General features: G+C 37.8%; 1 protein-coding gene across 3 annotated transcripts in view; it reads right to left on the bottom strand.

Moving 5' to 3' along the window:
• Positions 1–27,508, bottom strand: part of GALNT1 (polypeptide N-acetylgalactosaminyltransferase 1) — a 110,887-nt gene that overhangs the window by 48,642 nt on the left and 34,737 nt on the right. For 2 of the 3 annotated variants that reach the window (XM_081078705.1, XM_081078703.1), the window contains exons 2-3: positions 10,895–11,136; positions 6,920–7,094 (exon numbers count right to left, since the gene is read on the bottom strand). In XM_081078705.1, the coding sequence (XP_080934831.1) occupies positions 6,920–7,094; positions 10,895–11,033 (314 nt within the window). In that variant the 5' untranslated portion in view covers positions 11,034–11,136. Of the gene's footprint in view, positions 1–6,919; positions 7,095–10,894; positions 11,137–23,837; positions 23,893–27,508 lie in introns of all 3 variants that reach the window. The other variant, XM_081078704.1, reaches the window with a different exon arrangement.

A 27,508-nucleotide genomic window follows, 5' to 3' on the forward strand; every position in this document is an offset into this window, starting at 1 on the left:
GCTTTGTGATTACAATTTGTTGATAATTTTAGACCTCTCATTTTATCTCTTATATCGGTACTTTATTTTCCATTCTTCTAACTCTCCATGCTTCATTCTGGATATTTACGTCTAGTCTATATTTCAGTTCACTTATTATCTTCAGTTATGTGTAATCTGTGTAATCAGTTATGTGTAATCTGTGTAATCCATTTTGTTTTTAATTTTTATTATTGTACTTTCTCAGTTCTAAAATTTCCATTTGGTTAATTCCTAATAGGTACCAGTTTTCTGCTTAAATTCTCAGTCTTGTTTTTAATCTCCTTGAACACATTAATATTACATACAATCATTTCAAAGTGTGTGTCTGATAATTCCATTATCTGGAGTCCTCTTTTGATCTATTTCAATTGCCTATTGTTTCTTTTCTTTCATGTTGTCTTATTTCCTTATGTGTCTGCTCCTTTTTGATTGCAACTGCTTCTAGGGGAGCTAGAGGCCCTAGTAAACCCTAACAACCTTAATTCAGTTTCATGGATAGAGATGGTTTAAAGTTGGGCTTCAGTCCCTGCAAGAGCTGACTTACTTCAATTTCATCATTCTCCTAGGAGCTTAAAACTAAAGATGCAGGAAGGGGCTATCAGACTCCCCCTGTACGTGTGTGTACACACACACACACACACACACACACACACACACACACACACGATAGGCTGTGGACTTCAGTTTTTATGCCCTAGCACCAAAAAGGCTGTTAAAAGCGCTATTTAACAATCTGGATTTAGCAAATGCCTCTAGGCAAAAAGGAGCCTCCAAATTCTAGGGTTATTTTCCCTGGGTTTCCATCTTCTCCCATATTTTGGCTCTGTAATTCTTCACTGCCTTCTAAGCTCTGCCTTCTAACTTCTAGATGTTTTCAAGCAGATAATTTTTTATATTTTTTCCTAACTTTCTAGGTGTCCTCAACTGGAGAGTTGGTCCAGATCACCAAGGCCACCATTATAGAAAGTAGAAGTCTTCCCTATTCTTTTATTCAAGGTTTCATTCCAATCACTCCACAGAAACAATTTTGTCTAAAGTCCAACAACCTCCACTCACTGAAATTCACTGGTCAGCTTAGAGACCTCAACTTATTTTAGTTTTCAGCAGCAGTTAAAATAGTTCACCACTTCCTCTTTGAAACACTGCTTGGCTTCTTGGGTGTTACCGTATATATTTTTTCCCTTTTATCTCACATTTTCTCAGCCTCTTGCTACCGTGTTTCCCAGAAAAGAAGACCGGGTCTTACATTAATTTTTGCTCCAAAAGACACATTAGGGCTCATGTTCAGGGGATGCCATCCTGAAAAATCATGCTAGGGCTTATTTTCCGGTTACGTCTTACTTTCAGGGAAACACGGTAGAACACGGTTCCTCTTCTTCTCTATCTTCAAAGTCTGAAATGTCAGTCACCTAACCTCTTTGTAATCTCATCCACTCCCGAGGCTATCTTAATCAGTCCCATGTCTTTAAATTCTCTATCCCTTCACGACCACAGCTTCAACCTCTCCCCTGAACTACAGGATTTTATAACTTATAAATACGTGCTAAGAACTCTTGATTTCTACACTCATATTTCTACTTTCCTCTTATTTCCATCTTGGCGAGTATTACTTTAATTCAGATAGCTGCTCAGGCCTGAATTCTTAACTCCTCCTTTTCTCTTTTACTCCACATCCAACCCATCAGCACTGATAGATTACATCTTAAAAATGTAATCAGAATTTGGAAACTTCTGCACCTGTGCCAGCCTAGTCCACACCACTATTATGTCTCACTCATGCCACTATTTACTCTGTATGAAGATGAAGAGAAATGTAGTTTCTCGTCCCCTGCAGCTGAAAAGTGTACACTGGTACACTGTGGGAGCAATTAAAAAAATAATGAAATAAATAAGCACATACATATTAGCACCATAATTTCACATCTATAGTCACATGGTTTTGAACATAACCCATAACAGATACATTTTATGTTACTCTAGCATATACCTACTGAAACAATTATTAATGGAAGAAATACTTTTACTACATAAGACATATTCTGGTATCTTCTATTTCACTAATTAAAATGCAAACAAGTACTCTCTAAATTGACCAAGTAATGACTAAAGGGCCAATATATTGGTCTATTCGCACAATGGACTTCTACAAAGCAGTTAAAATGAATGACCCAGAATGACATATATATTGACATGGGTAATCTCAAAATCAGTGCGTGAACAAAAAAAACCTTCAAGTTACAGAAGACACATGCATATGCTGTACTATTATTTAAGTTAAAAATATGAAACTATATTACATATTTTATATATATATGAAGTACTTTTAAAACATATAACAGAAAAATGTACAATTCATGAGGCAGGTAGAAACTAAACTATAAGAAGAGAAATACAAGTACAAAAAAAAAAGATATATGTGAGAATATTTTGTTTACAAATTTAACTGAAACAAAATACATATTAGTCTTAGAATTACCAAATACTCTCTACAGAATATAGAACTACTAATTATTCTTTTACAGAGTAATATCAAAGTTACTAAAAGCACCTGAAAAAAGACAAAACCATTCAGCTTAAAAATTATAAGCAGAGCAACTTCCACAAGTTCATCAAAATCATCTAGAAAAGCTTATCTAGTATGAGAAAATAGAATTCTACTAAATATATGCTTTTAATCTGTTTCCAGAATTTAATCTTTCGCTCATTAAAAGGAATAGTTTTAAAAATGAGAAAAAGTAACCTTCAGCAATTAGGTAGAGAAAGAAGGGAATGAAAACAGAGGACCTGAATTCCTACCTGATTCGATTACCGGGGCCACAGCAATCTCTCTGAGGCACTTTTTAAAAGCTACCTGCCTCATGGGACTGACAGAAGTTAAAATTACTCTAAAAACTACAAAGATTAAAATGCTATTGTTATATAAACATCTCACAAATATTTACAAATACACAATTTATTGACTTCAAGGATATCAGTACAAAATGTCTTTTATCTACCAACCATAGGAAAGAGAGGAAACAGAGGAACACAACTGCTGACACCACAGTGATCCAGTCAGCAAAATGCAAGCTGAAGAAAGATACAAGAAACTCTATGTGGTCTTCAAATAATAAACTATGTAAGGAAAAAAAGATGGAGAAGGAACCTACAGACTAAACCTACAGACATATCCAGCAGTTACAATGTGTGGACCTTATTTGGATCCTGATACAAACACTACAAAAAAAAAAAAAAAGAAAAATATATGACATTGACTAGGGAAACTTGAATACTGAGTACATCATGTTATTAAGGAATCACTGTTAATAACTTTGAGGTATATAAATGGTACCATGATTTTTCTTTTTTTTATGAGTCCTTATCTTTCAGAGATACATACTGTAATATTTATGAATTGTATGTCTTTGCCTGGGCCTGGGGAATCTTCTAGTCTCATGTACCTTGTATCGCAAAAGGCCACAAACCATAGGGTTACTCCTGTCATGTTGGCTAGCTTACCTCAGAACCAAAGATTCCAGTGAGAGTAAGACCAAACTGTAAACCACGGTGTATTTTATAACCTACTTCTGAAAGTGACACTCAATTAATTGTACTGTGTTCTACTGGTCATGCAGATCAACCCTAGTACAACACAGGTGGAGACTGTACTTTGTAGTGGAGACTACAAAGAGGTGTCAATACCAGGAGATGGAGACTGTTGGGGGATATCTATCAGTATCTAACAGGATCAGTATCTATCACTATCAGTATCTAACAATACTGATAGGAATTGTTGAAGCAAGGTGATGAATACATGAGGGTTCGTTATACTATTATCTCTATTTTTGTATACATTTGAAATTTTCCATAATAAAAAATTTAAAATAATAAAAAAGGATACCATCACAGAGATGGAGCAAGAAGGTATAAAAAGGCTATTCAGTGGTAGTGACTTTGTGACCCATCTCCCCAAGCGACCCAGTCCCATAAATACCCAATGGTTGGCCAGGACCGTGTATTAGTGGTTTGCATTAAATTTTTTCAAGTATGAGGAGTCCTCATCAAACCCATAATTCAGGGCATAAGTATACGTATGACACTATTTAAACACTGTTCTTAACATCATGAAGTTGTTTACTGTCCAAAAACTGGTGATTTATAATACACTTACAAGCTACTCATTAATAAAACTATCTTCAGAACCACGTAAAAGATTAAAAACAAAAAAATGCTTAATAAAATGTGTTGAGAGTGGTTATATGCTCAGGGGAATTATTAAAATTACAAAATTAACTCTAGAAACAATAATACTTGAGGCTGTTTTTAATATTGGCATTATTAAAATTTTAACTATAGACTTCCCTGAAGCGTCTAGCTTTCTTCAGTAATTCTGAAATTGTTCGGGAAAGTATACATAACTTGTGAAAATCTAAGATTGCAATGAAGATTCCCTTGACTGATGTCCACTTAACCAATTCACTGGGTGAACAGATACTGTCCATCCCTTCAGTTTAATTTTTACAGGCGCAATATTCAACAGTCGTCTTATTATGATTCAATCACAGCTCTGCCAGGTAGTGAACGATGATTAATTTTGCTTTCTCTGAAGAACTTTTAAAAGTTTTCCCTGGAGTTAATGATTGTTTTTTCCCCTTGCTATGGTTTTCTATGTCCTTATTATTAATAACAATTCAACCCCAAACTCTCCATCAATTGTTGAAATCTCTTCTAGACACATTCAGCTGTAGCAGATATGACTTCAACAACATGTTGAAGTCTCTACTGGAGTGTTTTCTAACCTGCTGGTTGCCTCTCTGCCTGCCTAACTCTCACCCAGGGCTCTCCCTTCTCCATCCTCCAGGGATTCCTGCCATCTCTCGCACATGCTGGATCTCCTGTCTTCCACATCCTATGCCCTTCTTTTCCTAGGTTTAAGTCCTCATTTGGTAGAGCACACTCTCCAGTAACTTCCTGAGAAAGAGTGTATGGTAGTTCAATGTTTTGAGACCTTATATTTCCAAAAAAGCCCTTATTTAACCTGTGCATTTGATTATGAGTTTGGATGGGTATAAAGTTCTAGGTTGGAAACTGTTTTCCTTTAGAATTTTGCTCCTGTTTCCAGAGTTGCTGCTAAGTTTGAAGACATTCTGATTAATCCTTTGATTATGACCTGCTTCCTTTTAAAAACCGAAGTTACAGGCCTTTTGGGAAGGAGAAGGCCCAGTATTCTAAACTTCACAATGCCTTGGGTGAGGTCTACTTTCATCTATTGTCCTGAAAACATAGTGGACTCTTTCAATCTGAAAACCTGTATAGTCCAGCTCTAGAATATTCTATGGATAAATTTTCTCTCCCTTTTTTTCGGGGGGAGGGGGAAGTGTGTTGTTCTCTTTGACTTCTATTAACCAAGTATTGGCCCTCCCTGATTGTCACATCAATGTCATATTACTTTGACTATTGCCCATCTCTTTGTCTCTTTGGTCCATTTCCATGGAGGACTTCCTCCCAACCTGCTATAGTTTTGGTTTTTCTTTTTATTTCTAAAAGTTTTTTTGTGTGTGGTTTTTCTTAGTGTATCTTTATAATGGTATCCTATTCTTGTTTTATGGTTGTAATGTTTTCCTATTTCATTGGGATTATTAATTATTTCCTTTAAATAATCTTCTCCCTGAATAGTCTTTGCTTCCTCCACATTGCTGTTTGTTTGCTTTAGACTATACATTTCGTGTTTGAGGGTTTCCTCTGATATCTAGTATTACTTGGTTATCTGTTTGTTATAAAATGGAAGATCAAAAAGCTGAATATAAGCTCTGATTACACAAGTGAGGCTTACTAACTATGAGTTTCCACCGGGGTGATTAGGTTGTGCCATAAATTGGAGAATCTTTGATGTCAGTGTCTGTAGGTTTTTTTTTCTCTAGGGCTAGTCCAATTCTGTTGAGAAAGATCCTCCAGTCTCTTGCCTGGAGATTGATGGCAGCCACAGAAGACAAGGTGGCTAGGGGGTCTCAGCAACGTACATATTCACTTAACCCCCCCATTTTTGGTACAGTTCTCTTGCTTTTAACTGGGCCTGTTGTCCTCTAGTCCAGATACTTCTTCATATGGAGCAAATGGGTCTCTTATATTGCTAACAGGAGTGTAAATTGGTACAACCAGCTTTGACAAATGTTTGGCACCGCATGCTAAACCCATGTAAATGTATACTCTATTCCTTTCCCCTAATACATACCAAACAGAAATGAGAGTTTAATTCCTCCAAAAGACATGCACAAGAATATCACAATAGCTTAATTCATAATAGTCAAAAAGTGGAAGCAACCCAATTTCCTGTAAATAATCTATGATATATTGACATTAAACCATTGCACTGCAATGGAAAAGAATAAACTTCTGATATACACAACACTGATTTCAAAGACACAAATCAATATGGATCCATTTACAAAAAGTTCAAGAAAAGCACGAAACTCATCTATGTTTCGGTCAAAACAAAGGCTGCCTCTTCAGATGCGAACACTAATTGGAAAGGAACATACAAGAACTTTCAGGGGTGATAGAAATGTTCTATATCTTAATTAAATGATGGTTAGAAAGGTATACAGATATGTAAAAATTCAGTAATCTGTGTACTTACAACTACCTGTATGAATGTTTTGGTAATAATGTAGTTAAAAACCTCTACTATCTTAATCTATTAAGAAAAACAATTATTTCCCAAAGCATGAAATACATAATTCTAATGATCAATAACTTAAGGTGTTCTTTTATTAGCATTTATTTTTAAGTGGGGTAAGTAATAAATTAGTGATGTGACATTCATTTCAAGAACAGTCAACACTGAAGTGCAATATATTGGGAATCCAGAACATACTTTTCATTCAAATTCACTACTATCAGGACAACACTAAGTACTTACCCTTCTAATCTAACATCTGGTAAAGATCTGTTGAGTGCAATCATCTCACTCGCCATTAAATTGAACTGATTGATTTTAAACATCTCTTTCATCTTTTCTTGATCCTCTTTAGGAATGACGACTGGTTTCCCCATTTCTCCAGGACCTTCATGAGGCTTTTGTACTGGCTCTAGAACTAAGAATAAGGAGGAACCTTAACTAACAATTTCATAGCAATCAAGTCATGTTTCTGTGAATAACATTTGAATTTAAACTGTGCCCTCAACAATCAGAACCATTTCTGAGCCCATCCTCTCCTAGGGGTTTCCCTGTCTTCCAATTCCACACCAGGGTCCTGACTCAAAACCTCCTCACCTTGCGCCACTCACCTGAATGACTGCACAGCTTTGGCACCCCCACCCCAAATACTGCTCCCACATTACCCTCCCTAAAGCATAGCTTGCATTGTGTTATTCCCATGGTCTCCAAAGTCCAATCTCTTTCATGTGGAATTTAACCTAACTTGCCAAACTTATCAGCTATAGGCTCTCCACACCCTCTTCCCAGTCCTCAAATAGCAACTCACTACTGTCCCCCAAATGAACCTCATGTTTTTCTGCTTTGGTGCCCTTGCTCACACAGGTCCCCTGCCTTGGCAACTCCTTCCCACTCCTCACTCTGCAATATCAAACACTGATTTGTCTTTCAAGGCCCAGCAGAAATGGCCTTTCTTGACTATAGCTTTTCTGAATCTCTCCATTTACCACTCTTGACTACCACATCATTTCACCTAAGGCTCTTATGTCTCTAGTCAATTGCTATCTCTTATCAGAATGATTGTTAAACCTGTCTTATCACCCACTAGGCTATGATCTCTTTTTAGCTGGGTTTTTTTGATTCATTCATGTACCTTCTGCAGAGTTTCGCATAGTCTCTCATAGGAGTTTTATAACTATATGCTGATCTAACATACGAGTAGAAGTGCTATTTATAAGTCAAAAAAAACCCTAGAATTGAGAATAGTAGACATTATAATAAGCATCATGCAAGGTGGAGCACCATGAAAGATAATTCTAATCAGAAATGTTGTATCTTAATATACAAATACATACATACGTACATATATATTTCAGATCAGCAATTCCCAAATCTTTTTCTTTGTTATGTTTTTGAGATGTTAAAAACGTTGCAAGAAAAACAGGTCCTAGGATGTATTAAATTTGGATTAAAGTGTATTAAACTTCCCATTTAAAAGGGATGGATACAGAATGAGGTGAGGCTAATAATGGAATAAAAATGTCAGTTTGGGACATTACTTGTTTTTTTTTAAGCTGAAAGTTTTATTCTCCTGCAGTATAATCTTTAGGCATTCTCAAAAAGTCTCTGTACAAAAATGGAGACATCAAGGCAGTGGAAAACCATCTGTCTTCAGCCAGGCTTCATGTGCCCAAGAATAGCACTAGATGGTAAAGCTGACCTATAGGATGATTGTCTCAGATGGTGGTACAAAGCAACCTACCAATGTGAGAGCTGCAGCATATAAAATTATTCATTGTGTCTTTAACAATTTTGTCTCAAATATAAAAGTCTATTTTAGAGAACCATCAAGAAAAATATGGTACATAATAACTTTCCCCATTCTCAGAAGAAACTATGGTTTTAGGAGGGACGTGAAAATATTAGGAAATAACTTTAAAAATTGTACAAAACTTTTGTAATGCTGTTTTCAACAACAAATCCTGCCTAATATTTGTCCTGAAAGTAAGCTCTTTAAATATAAGGGCTGACAAATTTTCTTTTTTCTATACTCAACAAGTGTAATAAAAACTATAATAAAAGCAGTATAATGCCCATAAGCTTTTAAAACTTTTTAAATCATAAATTATAAAATTCTTATAATCAATTGTACTTTCTTACCTGACTGAAAATAAAGAGCAATCAACAGATTTGGGAACAGGGGTGTTCAGGGGTCAGTAGAAAGCAGAGCTCTGGAGGTGACAATTATCTTCTGTATGTGGCATAGATAACATAAAGAGTGGATGACAGACATCTAGTGGCCCCTGATTATAAATATCCTTTGGTTATCTGTGCCCTCTTTTAGTATAAGACGATGTTGTAAATAAAAGCTAAGAAGTCCAAAACATTCCACGAGCCATAAAAGGCCTCCTGCGACGGGGCCTCTGTGAAATTCTGAAGCTCCCAAGCTCCATCCAAGCTCCTTCCTCACATTCTCCTGTCTGTCAACTCTGTTCTCTCACTTGCTTACCTTGCACATGCTTCTTTCCTTTGCTTGGAAGGTGTTCCCCTCACCCATCAAACCTAACAAACATCTGTGGAGCCGGACACTACTCAACTCGAGCATTATTTCCATACTGTACCTTGGCATGTGCCCCAAGGCGTTCCTTCCTTTCTGCTCTTATGCACATCTCTATGTGGTATTTATTATAGCATTTTATTCTTTCTCTCCTATTTGTCCTTTTGTTGTTGTTGAACTGCATGTCACTAGCACCTATTACACTGTCCAGCACACATCAGTGTTTAAAAAACATTTGCCAAGTGGACCTTTACACACTACAGGTCCTATACTTTCTTACTTCCATGTTTGTGTGTGTAAGACAGAATACCACGAGCTTCCACTACAAATGGCAATGAATTATGGTGGGGTGAGGGGAAAGTTAACCTGTTCTCCTTGGGGAAAGAATATCCTAGTTTCTTACTGATGAAAGGTAATACCTGCCCTTTGATTTAAATGTACACAGAGAATTACAATTCTGACAACAGTTAAGGAGGTAGCATTTTGTCACCCAATAAAGCGTTTAAACAGCAGGGCCATAAACTAGACTAGGAAAGTCAGCAAATAGGCTCACTTTCAATAAAAAAATATTGTTTAAAAACTTACGGGGAAAGTGAAATTTTAAAAGTTAGGGCTTAGCTTGATATTACTAGAGTTCAGTGCTGGCAACTGAGTCTAATTTTAGGCAAACTTGCCAGTGAGAAATAAACAGAACTGATTATATAATCTCCTCTATAAAAATTACAGTAAATAGGCACAGTTACCAATACAAATAAGCAATTTCAGATTATAAAGTTTAGGGGACCAAGTGCCCTCATTATAAAGTGCAAAATATTTAAATGTCGCTACATACTCAAATAAAACTTATGTTAAAACAGTAATCATTTACATGTAAATCCTTCAAATGGAATTACTGTAGAGTCAGATATTCTACAACTAATCACAGAGAGTTCAGAGCCCAGAACAGTTGAATTATTGACTCAAAATGCAAAGTCATTTTCATTATGTTTTTGTTTTTGTATATTTTTTTAAAGCATTTGTTTGCTGAACACAAGGAGTTTAAAACTAAATTTTTAAGGTGTCCTCTGCCAAAAATGTCAGTACTTCTTACCTAGATCGTTCATATTTGTGTTTCCTTTCCTTTCCACACCAGATATTGCCGTGTTCTCACTGTAGCCCCTATTCTATAGCCTGATCTTTTCGAAAGCCCTCCCTACCGTAGAAGTGCTAACTGGAGGTACCTATAGCATTGACAAAAAGAATTCTCTAGATCACATCTATGTAGAATGACTTCTTCCCTTAGTACTAAAATGAGAAGGTAGGAGAAATATTTTTTTGATACCTGATAATACAATTTTAATACTCTACTAGCATTATGGCATTACACTAATCTATACAATTTTGATAGTTCCAACTATGAGAGTCCCTGTATTATCTGGTAACATAATATAACTCCCAGAAAACTAACGGCATTTAACACTAAACACAAAAATTGAATTTAGCAATTCTATACATGATACTTTAATACTTTTAACTGCTGGAAGAACCTACTAGAGAATCATTGGATACGATCACCATATATAGGAAACCAGGGATTACTATTAATCTTAAAAATGATAAAATTTTATAGTATCCAAATTAGTTAACAAAAACCCTGTAACACATTTATCAAAATAAGTGTATTATAACAAAATGTCACTCACCATCCCCAGCAGGAAGTCCTCGCTCCTTTTTTTCATCACATTTGTTGCATTCACTGAAGTAAAGCAGCAGGAACATATCCAAGAGTACCCAAATCAAGGAGGTGGCTAGGACCACCTTGCAATATGCAAATATTCTCATGGCACTTTAAGTCAAATGCAAAATTTTAAAATATATATATATAAATATACAAAGATCATGAAAATTTTTCCAATCCAGTTTCATCAGAAATCGCATTCATAACCTAAAGAGAAAAAAAAAGATTAATTTAAAAATTCAGAATCTAGAAAATTGTAAGATTATTTAATATACATATGAAATTTTACTATGAAGAATAAGTTTCTAAATCAGATTTAGAAAAATATTTGTGAAATGCATAAAAATTAATAGCATCGAGACCATACAAGTAACTCCTACAAATCCATATACAACCACCCAACAGGAAAATAAGTAAAGGCATTTTGCAGAAAGGAAACCTGAATAGCCAATAAACATGTAGAAAAGTGTTCAACTCACTATAATTAGGAAAATGCACATTAAAACAACAGTGAATTACTTACTAGCTCATATCCAAACACACAGGGCTTACCTGCCTTCTATTCATTGCTATCCTCAATGCAAAGGCAAAGCTGAGACACAGAGTGTGTCACAATGATTCCCCAGGCCATTTCAACATTCAGTTGAAGAGTAATAGGAGTTCTCCTAGTAGCCTGTACTATAGCAGTTTACTGGGCTAATTCTCGTCCCTCTGCCCCACTGAATGCAGTTCTAAAAATGCCTCAGTCTCCAGCCACTGAGAAACAGGCTCATGGATAGGCTAATGGAAAAGAAAAGGGAGTATCACACTATCTGAGACCTAGTCTTGGCTCTGACAGTAATTTTTATAGACTTCCCTGATCTTTAGTTTCTATTTCCAAGAGGCACCCCTAACCCCCATCTGTTAAAATATCAGAAAATAACTTGAGGGACTATCACCAAATTTGGAAAGTCATTTGGGGTAATTTGACTAGAAACATATCTGGCATAAGGAGTTCATCGTGGGGAGGTCTGGAGCAGCCTGAGACCTGAGCTATGGAATGACCTGCTGAACAGCTGACACCAAGTCTCAAACAAAGCCTGTGTGACGCTGATAAGGAGAGAGACAAGCCAAGTGCCTTCAGATGAGGTCGATGTAAGAAACACACACTTTGCACATATGCCCCACACTGAAAGCCACAGAATCACGTGCTCTTGAAGGACCCAGCTGATGGGCAATGCAGCAGCTTCTGACAAGGGCAACTTTATATGCATGTTCCATGGTAGGCAGCACAAATGTATTTCCCTGAACAAATGACGACAGGCCAGAGAGGTTATCTATGAAAAAGATAAAATAGTCTCGCCTACATCACAAGGTTGCTAGACAGCAACCGACAAGCACCTCCAAAAAATACTAAGTGATATTTATAAATCTAAAGTATTACTTCTGCTCAACTTTCTGGGGACTTGATCTCTTGGCTATATTCCTTTTATCGAACCAACACTTCCTGACTTCCTGACTGCACAGTGAGAACAGGGATGCTGTCATATTCTTGCCTCGAAATCACACTTACTCGTATCTGATACTGTGTCACACGCAAATGAGCAACTACTGGTAACTACGGTAACTGGGTGAGGGGAAATGAAAAAGGACTGGAGTGCACTGTGTCACGAAACAACAGTTCTCTCCAGAGAAGCTTGAGATATACATGTAAACTTATATTCTGAGCTACTTCACATGAAAGCCTTTCTCTTTTGATCACTGGCAAAGCAGACTGACTGCTAGTACAATATCTGGGATTCAAAGGTGGCTTTATGTCCTCTAAAATATGCTATGTACTTTTTCTTTAATGCAGACAGCCCAGAATACTTAAATATAAATCTTACAACTTTGTAGCCACTCTTGTTTAATTTTTCCAAGGTGGCACAATTAGATTCTAAAATTGAAGGTGAAATGCCGTCGGGGGAGGGGGTGTGTGAAAGGAGAGGGGTATGGAGCAAGCAGGCGGTACAGGGGGAAAGGTAGTTAAAAGAGAAGCAAAAATCTTTGCGAACTTGGATTAGGCTATGGCTCCTAGATAGGGAAAAGAAACTACACAATACAAATTATAAAAGATTGATAAACTGGAATTTGTAATTAAAACTTTCTGCTCTTCAAAAGGCACTGTAATGAATATAAAGAACGAGTCACAGATTAAAAGAAAACATCTACAAATTACATATCTAATAAATTACCTGTCTCCAGAATGTATAAAGAACTTTCAAAATGTAAAAAAAAATTGCAATAAAATGGACAATAGGTTTGAACGGTCAATTCACCAAAAAAAGCAATGCAGATGGCAAATCAACACATGAAAAGATGTTCAACATCGTTAACTATTAGGGAACTGCAAATTAAAACCATAATGAAACACCACTATGCACTGATATGAATGTTTAAAAGAAAAATACCAACTGCTGGCAAGGAATTGGTGCAACTGGAACTCTCTAACACATTGGCAGTGGGAATGCAAAATGGTACAGCCTATCGAGAAAACAGTTGGGCAGTTTCTCCCCACACAAATCAGCAATCCCATTCCTAGCTATTTACTGAAGAAAAAGGAAAACATGTCCACACAAAGACCTCTACACAAATCTTTGTAGTAGCTTAATCATCATCATTAATATGTGGAATAATTTATATGTCCATCACCTAAAGAATGGATAAACAAATTGTGGTAGATCTGTACAGTGAAATACTACCCAGCAATCTAGCAATAAAAAAGATCAAACTCTTGATACGCATGCAATAATGGAGGAATTCAAAAGCACTATGCTAAGTGAAAGCAGTCAGTCACAAAAGGCTGCATACCATTCCATTTATATGACATTTGGGCAAAGGCAAAACTATGGGAACAAAAATCAGATCAGCGGTTACTAGGGGCTGGGGAGGGAGTAGGGGATTGCCCTCTAAGGCACATGAAGGAATTTGTGATAATGAAGACATTCCTTATCTTGCTTGTGGTGGTAGTCATATGACTATGTCCTTTTGTCCAAACTTAAAAAACTACGTCCAAAAGGGTGAATTTTGTTGTAAATAAATTCAGCCTCAATATACTTAAAAAAAGATAAATATGGAGCAGGGGATGGTACTTCAAAGAAACAATTGTTGTTATGTTTCCTCAAATGACACATACCACGATATGAGTATATCCTGGAAGTCACTAAAAGCTCCGTGTTTTGTCCCAACCACAATGATTAAAATCTTCCATTTGAAATGCATTTAATGATTAATTTAATTGTTATAAAATTGGAATTAATGTCAAAGTATTGAGATCAACTGTATCAGTAAACTTCTGATCCTACCTACATGTCATAAGCCAAGATTTCCCAAAGACTGATCAGCATTTTCCAGGGCTAAATAATTATTTTCTCCTATCCTTCATACTTCTAACCAAGGCTCTCCAGAAATTTCAAGCCTATGCTGAAGAGTCTCAGCTCAATGGAACCTTCAGGAGAAAATGGAAGCTACATTTGGGATAGACTGCGGATCTTATCTCCCCTCTCCTAAAAACACAGTACTCTCACGCCCCCAGATCTAAGATCACTAACTTGGCATCATACTGACCAGGCAGAGGTATGAGACCTGAGACGCTTCAATAAAACGATTCATTTAATTTGTAGCCAGACTCTGCCAGAAAACCTACGATTCAAAAAGATGATAGTTATCCTCTAACACTGTAAGGATAGCCTAGATTATTTTATTTACTAATTATATATTCCATTTGCTCCATTTATCAATCAGAACTATAATCAAATGTATTCATTCACTTATTCATACAACAAACACAAACTCAGTAAATGTAGGGAATGTGTCAAATGCAGAGAATACAAGTGAACAAAATACACACACTTCCTGCCCTTACAGTTTCGAGTTGACTCCAGGAAAACAGATATTAGTCAAAATCACGTAAATGTGGTATTTCAATTGTGAAACTGCTTGGAAGGGAGGTACAGAGCACTATAAAGATCTGTAATAGAGGGATCTGTCAAAAAGGCTTCCCGGAGGAAGACATGATTTGAAGGGAAGAAAGCATTTCAGGCAGTGAGTGAGTAGTAAAGGCTCTATAGCAAGAAGGAGCCTGACACTGAAAGGCCAGTGGGTCGAAGACAAAAGAGGAAACTGTAATGTGAGATGAAGCTGGAGCTGGACAAAAGTGGGCAGATTCAAGATATTAAGGGACAAACTCAATGGGATTGAAGTGATTAGATGGGGATGATTAGATGGGGATAAAGAGGAGGAAATACGGGCTTGTACAACTGGATGCAGAGTAGTGCCATTCATAGAAGTGGACCCAGTAAAAGAGAACCAATTTTTGGAAGGGAGAAGAATCAAGATGGGAAGAAACATAAGTTTGATTTTGGACATGTTACGCATGAGGTACCCCTGATACCCTCAAAGGGAGAGGTCAAAGCGAGAGGTCTAAGGTAAAGATATACAGACAAAAGCCCCAGCTCTCATTCAACTTTGTGGGGGCAGACAGACTTAAAAAACACTCAGTACACAAAATCATGTTTGTGGAGCATAATTTCCTTCCTAGGGTGTGGAATGGACTTAGTAGTGATTTGCTTCTAACCAACAGAATATGATAGAAGTAACTGTGTGATTTCAAGGCTGGTCATTAAAAACACTTCCTCCTAGCTCTGAGATCTCTCAGATCACACACTCTGGAGAGAGCCAGCGCCATGTCAGGAGGACATTCAAGCATCCCTACTGAGAGGTCCACATAGAAGAAACTGAAGCCTCCTGCCAACAACCAGTATTATTGTGCAGGGATGGAAGTGAACTAGTTTGGAAGTAGCCAAGTCAAGCCAAGTGAGTCCCTGCTAAGCTGTCCCTTCATTCTTGACCCAAAGAAAATATGAGGTAATAAATGTTTGTTGTTGAAAGCCATTAAGTTTAAAGGTAAGTCGTTACTCATCAATAGACAACTTCAACAACAAACTAGGACTAGAAAGGACATTCCTTAACCTACAGTAAACATATTTAATGATGGAACTTCTGATGCATTTCAATACATTAATAAGATGAAATATGCATCCTCACTTCAATTTGACATTGTACTGGAGGTCTAAGCAATAAGACAAGAAAAAAAGAATTGGAAAATAAAGAGACAGAATATTCTCAGCAGATAGTATGATTTCTACACAGAAATTCTAAAATAATTAAGAGATAAACAATCAAGAGCTAATTCATGATTTCATTAAGGCTGCTGCATACAAGATGACATATAACATTAACCATGCTCCTGTGTGGTAACAACTAATTAGAATATGTAAAAGAGTGGTGGTGAACACTCAATGCAATATAGATGATGTATTATAGAAATGTACACCTGAAACCTATATAATTTTACTAACAAATATCACCCCGATAAATTTAATAAAATTTTTTTAAAAAGTATATAAAAGAAAACAAATCACATTCAAAATAGCTATAGAAACTCTATGGTATTTGGGGATAAACTGGACAAAATATGTGCAAGATATGGAGAAAATTGTGGAGCTTTGTTGAATATAAGAGAATACCTGACTAATGGATAGATATACCATGATCAGAAAAAAACCCCAGCTTCCTCCCAAAATTAATCTATAAATCTGATATAATATTACTCAGGTAAAATTGACATGTAACATAATTTAATATAATTCTAATCAAAACACAAATGAAGCTTTGGGCGACTGGATTTATTATAAAGAAGTACCTAAAACCATGTGTTACTCAGAAACAAACATATAGATGTATGGAAAATTGGAAAGGCACTATTACAAACCAGAGCAGTGAGCCAGTGCAGAGACAAGTGGTTTTCCACATGGTAAAATAAATTCAGATCCCACCTCATACCAGTAACAAAAGTAAATCTGTGAACAGAAAATAACTGAAGCCAACATTGTTAAAACAACATAGCAGCTATATGGCCTATGACCTACCGGCTAAGGTAAGTATGGCTGTAGTCCCTTAGATTTCAGTATTATAGGCTCCACCTCCTATAAAGTATTTAGGCCAACATTTCTGTGACTCTTTGAGTCAAGTGATTATTGATTAAAATTTAGTACTAAAAAGGCTCATTCACTAGCCCTCCCAAAAAAGAACCCATTTTCAGTTATTAGAGTATTCTCATTCTACCTGTTTCACAAAAAATTAGTAGAAACCAATCTAAAACTCCTGCACAAAATGATGTCCACATTCCATATAACCATGGATATTCTCTAACTCTGTTTACGTCCCAGGTATACTCCAAGTTTAGAAATGGGGGGAACAAGCTTATCATTTGGGATATTCATGGTAGAGACTCCTATAAAATTTACTGGCTGAAATGTTTCAACGTAGAACATTTAATGTTTGGTATTTTGAGTGCAATGTCAGTTTCTAAGGTAATTAACTGACTTAATTTCTAGCAATGCCTTTAAAAGTTTCTACTTTTTCCCAATTATAAAGTAATACTCAGTGCAAAGAACATAGCAAACGCAGAAAAGTAGAAGAAATAAAACCACCTATAAATCCTAATTCCAGTTAAACACTACCACCAATGGGTTAAGTGTTCTTCCAATCATTCAGAATAGATAGGAATAGATAGGAAATGTTTTAAAGCAAGTTTGCAATGTCTATTTTGCCTCGTCTTAGTGTCTTAAATGTCCTCATCAGGGGAAAAGGGATGAGTGACTACAAAGGAAGAGCATGAGATCTTCATGGTGATGCTGTATATTGATTTTTTTAAAAAAAGTAATATGCCCGACAGACATTTCTAACCCCTCTTCCCACCCCAACCACTGAGCATCATATCTTAGGCAACATCAAATATCTTAAAGGTCACTTCAAAATTGCCCTGATATTCACAAAACTATGTCAAAATGCCACATATTGTCTTACACTTAAAGAATAGACTTAAAATGGATACAAAGAGGGCTTCCTGACTCATGATTCAGACTCTTGCTCTCCCTCCCCTCCCCTAAGGGTCTCTACTGCTAACAAACCCAGCCCCCGGCCACAAGACAGTGGAAAGACAAGCCAGATCAAGCACCAGCCTCAGCCCTTGGCTTCTTGATTCTTGAGTCAGAGCTGAAGCCTGCGCGTGTAGGACAATCAGCCAGCGTGCAGGACAGTCAGCCACGCAGGCCACACAGAGAAAGACCACCCGCAGTCCAAGAGAACGAGGACAAGCAGAGCCTGTAGTTAGAGGTCCCGGTGGTGGCTAAGCCCTGACTCTAACTTGGCTTCTGCAAAGACCCAGGAATCCTTTGATTAATCCCCTTTTCTGCTTAAGTGAGTTTGAACTGGGTTCCTGACACAACCGGAACACCTGGGAGGGAGTGCAGGGAGGGACTGGGTGGAACTCACAGGTAAAAGTGACAGGCTCCAGTCCACAGACGAGCTCTCCTCTACTGGTCATAAACAATCATACAGTACGAGGCACGCTACACTATTTGCAAAGATCCTTTTTAGTGCCCCATCACAAAAACATTATCAACTGTAAGTATGTATAACACTCATCACAGAAATAAAGGATGACAACACAACACAGCACCCATCCCCAGCCTTGTTAAGAATAAGCAGCTCACCTTTAACGCTCCCTCTCCAATCCCCTCCTTCCCGAGTTCCTCAGCGGCGCCCTCTGTTCTGAACTCATCGTTCTACCTTTCCGAGAGTGTTACCCCACTGGCACTCTTAACACTACCTTGTTTACCTTCGTTTCTGGCTGCTTATAAAAGGACAAATGTGACCTGCTTATTTTCTAACACTGTTCCTGAGATCCATCCATCCACGTCTGTCGCATGTGGCTGTAGCTAATTGTTTCTCGCCACTGAACAGCACTCCATTGGCTAAGCACACCACAGTTTATTCATTCTCCTCGTAATGGACATTTGGTTCTTTTTAGGTTTCTGTTATGACAAGCAGTACTGCTATGAACACTCGTGAGCATGTCTCCTGGTGCACAGAGGCAAGAGTTTTTATTTAGGGCAGTGGTCAGCAAACTTTTTCCTACAAAAAGCCAGAGGACAAATACTTTAGGCCCTGCCGGACACAAGATCTCTGCTGCAACCACTCACCTGTGGTACCACAAAAGCAGCATAAATGCTATGTAAACAAGTGAATGTGACAGGATTTCAATGAAACTTTATGGACACTGAAATTTGAATTTCATATAATTTTCACATTACAAATTACAAAATATTATTTAAAAATTTTTAACCATTTAAAAAATGTTAAAAACCTTTCGTAACTATGAGTTGTCACACCAATCCCTGATCTAGAGTATATTCTTAGGGGTATTAGGTTATAGGGTATGTATATTTTAAACATGACTGAATATGACCAATTTGTTTTTCCAGGTGGTTGAAGCAAAATAGAAAGCAAAATGAGAGCTAGGGATGTATTATATCTTCGGCAACATTTATTGATATTGAACTTTATTTTTTGGCAATCTGGTGGGTGTGTAGTTGGTATTTAATTTGCATTTCCCCACCATCTCTGACCTTCCTGGCCATTCCATGTCCTCTTCTCTAATGTGTCTACTGAAGTACAGTCTACTTTTCTACTGGGTGGGTTGTTTTGTCTTTTTCCTATTAGTTTGTAAAGATGTCTCTACAGTCTAGATTCTAATCTTCTGTCAGTACACGTACTGCAAGTATCTTTTCCCAGTTTATACAGCTTATCTTCTTAGTTAGAGGTGTCTTTCATGGTTCACATTTTCTATCTTAAGAAATGCTTCTCTATGTAGAGATGATTAAAAATAATGTTGTAAGTCTAAATATTTTAGAGTTTTACCCTTCAGCTTTAAGTAGAGATTCAATGTCATTTTCTTCCACGTGGACAACGGTCCCAGTTCATTCTCTTCCCTAACAGCGTGCAATACCAACTTTGTCATAAACCAGGTTTCCAAGGTTCTATGTTCTGTTCCGTAGGTCTACCTGTCTATCCCTACACCACACTGATGTCTTATTAGCTTTATAATAATTCTTGATATATGGTAAAGCAAGCCTTCTCACCTTTCACTACTTCTCGAGGAGTACCTTGGCTACTCCTGATCCACTGGCCTTCTTTAGCTATGATGACCATTTAATTACTTAAAATGATTTCCACCCACTGCAAAAGAAATCTAGTAGTTAAAAGTGTTTATACGTCTATGGTGGAATAATTCTGTTCTGAGAAAATTAATTTTAAAAAATCATAAGGTCATAAGAAAGAAGTTGGTGATGAGGAATTTAATTCAAGTTCTTAAAAGTTAAGTTCCAAAAATGTTTTTTAAAATGACATCATTTTGAAAGTAACTTTTATGTCTACTATATTGTTGATCCTTAAAGAAAAAAGTTTCAGTCAAGTCACAACTCATTACATGCTCTCTGGACATTTACTGAGTCCTGGACAACTATGCCCTTGATACTTGTCAGGTACTGAATATGGTACAAGCATGAACATAAGACCTCATCACACTGTTAACCACCAGTCTAAGAGACGAGCCATTCACGTTACAAAAGAGAAACATCAACTCAGGAAACCTGGCAGGAAAAAGACACCCAGATAGGGAAGTTTCTAAACAGGTTTTATCAGAAGGCAGTGTAAGACTAAACTTTCTACAAGGTTTTCTTTAATTTTTTTCTGTCTCTCCTTTATCTAAAACCCTTGATGGCTTCCCATTGTCCTTCTGTTCTATTCTAAAGAATACTGTTACTGCAGTACCCAAATCTGAGAGTCCTCACTAAAAAAAATTCCATGGTCAAATAAGTTAGGGAACATTATATACTCTATTTGCCCTGGGAGATTCATAGTATGTATTATTGCACTAAAGGTTCTGTGAAGTTCTGCAATAAGGAAACCTATTTAATTTTGTTAACTCAGAACTTCTTTTCAAGCATGGAACTTTACCCATCTATTAGATCGGTGCAAAAGTAGTTGCAGTTTAACAGGTTAAAACAATTGCAAAAACTGCAATTACTTTTACGCCAACCTAATACTTTGTCTTTCTTTTTTGTATAACATAGAGCAGGTCTCAAATAGCAATAAATAAAGTAATGAAGACTGGTTTCAAATCCTGGAATTAGGCAATTTTTAAATCATGGGCTATATTCTTTCTGCAAAATTGATATTTCTGTGAACCTGCAAATTCCATAAAAAGAGATCCCATTGTGTTTAAAACTCTCACAAGGAAGGCCTTCATAAAGTGAGGGTTAATTCTGTAATATCTTGATTTAACTGTTTTATGTTCAGATTTCTGTATTGTTCCTTAACAAAACATACACCTGGATATACAAATGGTTGTGGACAAAAATGGGAAATCCAAGTCACCATTACATAAATTCCTAAAAGAAAAGAATCTACAAACTTCCCTTCAGAAGTGAAATTTGTCAACTATTTCTACTATCAATTTGTTTTCTAAGTTTCGAATATTCTAAACTCCTATCGGCATTACATATTGCCTTTAGGAAATGCAACACTATTTCACACAGGGTACTGTGAGGAAGGAGTTAACGCAGCAGGTCTGTTTTACTCAGTCCTTGCTAATGGGGTGCCCAGAGCCATACAATGACCCCAGGCCAAACTCTGAGAATTAAACTCCTGGAATGTTCACATCACTGGTTAAGGATGTTAGAGGCAGTGGGTCAGAAAGTACCAGGAGGTTGGCACTGTTTAAAGTAATCAAGATTTCTGATGTACCTGGTATGTGTTCTGGGTCCTAAGTCTCAGTTAACAGGGCTGGCCATAGGGCAGGGATGTGCCTATGTGACCAGCCTGCTCTGAGAACTCCGGACTGTAATACTCACGAGCTTCCCTGGCCAGAGACATCTGCTACGTGCCTCTCATTCACTGTTAGAGAGAAAACTGTGTCCATGGGATCCTCGCAGTGGAAAGACTCAGGAGTCCATGCCTGATCTCTCTAGCATTCACCCAGGCGTATCCTTTTCCTGCGGTTCCCGCACTACATCCTTTGCGGTAATAAACCTTAACGTGGGTACAGCGTATGTTGAGTTGTGAGTCCTTCCAGTAAATCACACTAGTGGGCAGTCATGGGACCAACAAAACAAACACCATCAAAAAATGTGGTGGGTCGTTACCTACTTCTCTCATTACTTTTCAGAGGCTCAATGATCATAACCACAATCTCCTTAAATGAATAAATCAGTGTACAGGATGAAATTGAACATAGCAGGCCTGAGCCTGCTGTCCTTAGAAGGTTTGGAACCAGATGCTAACCTCTGGAAACTTGAATGATAAACAGTTTCTTACACCACATAAAATTTACCTTAAATAACAGGTGTGGTCACTGAGCCTAAACTGTTTGTACAAACAATACGGTTTATGCAAAACCCCTGCTTTTCTTTTGGGAGCTGAAATTTTGGTACATTTCTAGGCAGAGGGTGCCTCCAGCCCCAATAAAAACAATGGCATTGAGTCTAATGAGTTTCCCTGGCTGACAACACTTCGCATGTGTTGTCACAATTCATTGCTGGAAGAATAAAGCACATCTTAAGTGAGACCACTGGGAGAGGACTCTTGGAAGCTTATGCCTGTTTCCTCCAGACTTCACCCCATGCACTTTTTCCCTTTGTTAATACTGCTTTGCACCCTTTCGCTGTAATAAATCTTAGCCATTACTATGACTACATGCTGAATCCTGTCTGCTGAGTCCTCCTAGCCAATCCCTGAAGCTGGAGTTGGTCCTGGGAACCCCTAACACACTCAGCATATTAAAGCATAAATAAATGTCTATTAGGCCAAATGCTGAAATTCACATTTGGGTTCAAATTTTAATTCCAGCATTTAATCAACTGTGTTATCCTAGCAGTATTACTTTATTTGCATAAACATGGACCTTTTTATTCCTCTAAATGAGAAAAATATACCCACCTTACAGTCCCATTACACTAAATTAAATGAGGTAATGCAAAACACACTCAGACACCAGAGTACATACTCAGTAAATATGAAATAGTATTTCTAGAGGCACTTTCTTAGATGAAACAAAAAAAAAATCAGGAAACTTTTATATTTGTACGGATGCAATGAGAATTCAAACAGCATTTGGAGTACTGGAAAGAGATGCTCAGAGATAAACTTTATTAACCCTATATTTTCAATACTGGCTTTCCGGTCCACATGACAGAATTATTGGGTAAGCTAAAGCAGGTTAAACCCTATATAATAAGTGTCTTTATTTCTAAACCTGGCCTTCATTTAGTCTTCAAATTAACCTTTCTAATGAGAAGTGAATTTATTAGTACTGGGCCATGCTGGATGGTTGAATTTCTCAAATTACTAAAATGAGATTTTAGGGCCGGCCTGGTGGCTCAGGCGGTTGCAGCTCTGTGCTCCTAACTCCGAAGGCTGCCAGTTCGATTCCCACATGGGGCAGTGGATTCTCAATCACAAGGTTTCCGGGTTCGTCTCCTAGACTCCTGCAAGGAATGGTGGGCTCCGCCCCCTGCAACTAAGATTGAACACGGCACCTTGAGCTGAGCTGCTACTGAGCTCCCGGATGGCTCAGTTGGTTGGAGCGCGTCCTCTCAACCACAAGGTTGCCGGTTCAACTCCTGCAAGGGATGGTGGGCTGCGCTCCCTGCAACTAGCAACGGCAACTACACCTGGAGCTGAGCTGCGCCCTCCACAAGACTGAAAGGATAACAACTTGACTTGGAAAAAGTCCTGGAAGTACACACTGTTCCCCAATAAAGTCCTGTTCCCTTTCCCCAATAAAATCTTACAAACAATAAAATAAAATAAAAATTAAACAAAATAATAATAAAATGAGATTTTAGTACAAGCCATTTTCTTGTGTATATATAAGGCAAAAAGTCCAATCAACAAAAGTCTGAAACCTACAGAGCTACAAGAACAAACATCAATGTAAAGAGAAGTGTAACCCTGAAGTCATTCACTCCCAGCTATCAACTTACCCCAAAGTGGTTTTTCAAATGAATTCATATCCCAAATCCAAATGTCCCACATCTCCTGTGAAAAATAAATTTCCTAATATCAGTTTATTACAGAACAACTCTACCTTCTCCCCCTTACCTCAGCCACCCTATTCCACTGGACTCTAGGCCAGCCACTACCTAAGGCCAAGGACCATGTCTACCTTCCCAATGCTGAGCGTGGTACCAGGCACACAGTAGGTGTTCAGTTATTGTCTATTACATGAATGAATGAGTCAATGAATCAAGTATTACTTTGAGATTTCCAAGCTCAATGGAAATACTATAAAATATTTTGCCTCCTCTCAGAAATCTGAGGATATTAACTTTCCAGATGGGCAGGCCCGAAACACATACACAGTACCTATGGCAGCTATTGTTTGTTCCTTATACCGCCCACAGCCCCATGTTTTTCACAGCATCAGACGTCCAAATGAATTCAGGTGATCATTCTCTGCTAGGCTGCCTATTCTTGATTGGTCCAAGCCAACCATGGCCATTCTATTCCTCTTGCCACGCAAGTGACCAAATTTCAACCAATGGGACCTGAGGGGAAGTCTACCGGGAAGCAGCAGGAAAAGTTATGCTCCCTCCTACAGATGCTGAAAGAGAAACTACTTTTCCGCCTTTGGATATTGTTTGTATAGCATACATAGAAAGGCTGCAGTCATCCTGAGGTCATGAGGGAAACCAACATGCTAAGGATGGTGCAAACATGAAAGCACATGGGACCCTGGCACTATCATGGAGTCACTGAGCAGGCCAACCCTGAAATCTCCTATATCTGGATCTCTTGTTGTGTGAGCTGATAAAGCCCTCATCGTTTAGTTAGGTATTCTGCTATTACAGTCAAAAACATCCCAACACACCACTCTGCAATCTACAATTATTGATTTAGATAGGTATTATTTTGTGAAAAACAAGAGATGTGAATCAGCTGAAAATTCAAATTAAGGAGTCTACTTTTATAGGAGATTGCATAGAAGCTGAATTTCAATAAAAATTTAAGAGCTACAAACTAGAACTTGGTATGTAACATGCTCATCTTAGACACTTTATTTAATCTATCATAATCACATATCCCTAATTCATTCAAACTTTAGTCAGTATCAAAATATGTGCAAGATGCTAAGTAACCTGATATACAAAAATATGAAAAAGGCTCAGTCCCTGTCCTCAATAAGCTTGCAGTTTAGGAGGAGAGATAATAAGGTAAATTTGTGTGGCACTTCACAACCTACAAAACGCTTTTATATCTTTGTGAGAGGTACCAAGTTGTAAGAGGCTACAGTCCACAAAGGAGAGAAAGTGGTAGGGGAGAACGACTCGGGAACTGACTTGAGTGAGGAAAGGGCAAAGGGGTATTTCAAGTGGACAAAACAATGTGAGCTAAAATAGGGAGGCAGGCAAACACAGGGAGTGTCTAGAGGACAGCAAACAAAAACTGGGAGAAATGGTTGGGGGGTGAGTTCAGAATAGGGCCAGTCTTGACTATCATGCTAAGGAGTTTGAAGAGCAACGGTGAAGGCAAGTCTTCCAATGTGTTTACTTTTAGCTCTTGAATACAAATGCCAAATTATTACAGCAGAACACTGTGGTTTTTCAGAAAATTTACATCTTTCCTCCCAACCATAAACTCTGACACTAGGAAATACACTGCCACCATCAACAATGGAAAATTCCAGGGATCCTGGGAGCAGTTTCTGGTAAGCAAAGGGTCAGGCAGGAACCTCCTGCAGGCCAGGACCCCATGCTATTTTCTGGTCATGGAGTCCTCAAAGTTTCTAAGGTTTAATTCTGTATCTTTGCCAGAACACCAACCTTAGCCCTGAGATCTAAAGCTGCCCTCTTCTCCTCAAATTACCACTCTTTCTTCTTCCCTTTACCACCTTCTAAACAGATAGTCTTGGGGTGGCCGGTTAGCTCAGTTGGTTAGAATATGGTGCTAATAACACCAAGGTTGCCGGTTCAAAACCCGCATCGGCCATTGTGAGCTGCACCCTCCTTAAAAAAAAAAAAAAAAAAAAGAGGGAAGGCAGCAGGAGTAGCACATTTGCAAAAGAAAAATGGGAAAATTATTATTATTATTATTTTATTGTTTTTAATTGGGGAAGGGGAACAGGATTTTATTGGGGAACAGTGTGTATTTCCAGGATTTTTGTTTTCCAAGTCAAGTTGTTGTCCTTTCAGTCTTAGTTGTGGAGGGCGCAGCTCAGCTCCAGGTCCAGTTGCCATTGCTAGTTGCAGGGGGCGCTGCCCACCATCCCTTGTGGGTGTCGAACCGGCAACCTTGTGGTTGAGAGGATGCGCTCCAACCAACTGAGCCATCCGGGAGCTCATCGGCAGCTCAGTTCAAGGTGCCGTGTTCAATCTTAGTTGCAGGGGCCGCAGCCCACCATCCCTTGCGGGAGTCGAGGAGTTGAACAGGCAACCTTGTGGTTGAGAGCCCACTGGCCCACATGGGAATCCAACCAGCAGCCTTCAGAGTTAGGGGCATGGAGCTCTAACCGCCACTGGGCCGGCCAGGCAAAATTATTTTTTAAAAATTAAAAAACAGTAGTCTTTATTCTCTGTCTCTGATTTCTCAATTCCTCAATATGGTGTAGTCTGGCTTCAATTCAATGAAACCGTTTGATCAATCTAATGCCCTAACTGAAAAGACCAATCTCTTTCTCAGACTCATTCTACTTGACATCTCAGCCTCTCAAATTATTTTTGGAATAGGCAGAGTCTAGAGAAATATAACCTCTTCTTTTCTTGGTTCCCAGGATCATTTCTCATTCTCCAACTTTTCTGACCATGCTTCCGTCTTCCTTCCTGGCTCATCCCACTCTGCCTGGATCTGTCCTTAGGCTGCTTGACACGACACACACACTCCTTGGAAACTCACCAGATGTAAAGCTTCACCCACCATGTGACAATGGCTCCCATATCTGTACCTTCTTCTAGGGACTCTCTGGGTAGACTACAAGCTCCTCCAGAACGAGAATTATGTTTTTTTCATACTTGAGTCCTAAAAATCTTATGAAATGTCTGAAGACAGCCAAAACTCATATGCAAAATAACATCCCCATCCCAGCGTCACTCTGTCATTCCTAATGCTTTACTTTCTGTTCTAGCACCAAACACTAATTACACCTTAATATATATTAATCATTTTATTATCTTGTAAGCTTCATGAGGCAGAGACTTTATTTCATTTTAACACTATTACTACAGCACCTGGAATAGAACCTGATACACGGTAGAAGAGTTCAAAATTATTTATTGAATGAATGAGAACCCAGAAAATAATACCATGCAGGAAGAAATAAAGGTAATTGAAATTAAAGCATTTTAAGGTTGTTGTGTTTAGGTATACAGTAGACGTATTTAATTGACTTTATACTTTTTAGGATCAAATATTATTGAAAATTAAAAGGTAAACAACTAAGTAAAAAACATCATATAACTTAAAAACTAAACTAGAAAAAAGGAGGAATAAGAAAATTGATCAATTCAAAAGAAAACCAGAAGGAAATTGAAAATCAGAAAAAAACGCAAATATAGAAAGCACGAAACGAAACGGTAGGAATAACTCTCAAAACATAAATAATTAAAATGAAGATAAGAAGACTAATTGTATCCATTAAAAGATAAGTTGTTAGATTGGA

The sequence above is a fragment of the Rhinolophus hipposideros genome (assembly GCF_964194185.1).
Source record: "Rhinolophus hipposideros genome assembly, chromosome: 17".
Lineage (NCBI taxonomy): Eukaryota > Metazoa > Chordata > Mammalia > Chiroptera > Rhinolophidae > Rhinolophus > Rhinolophus hipposideros.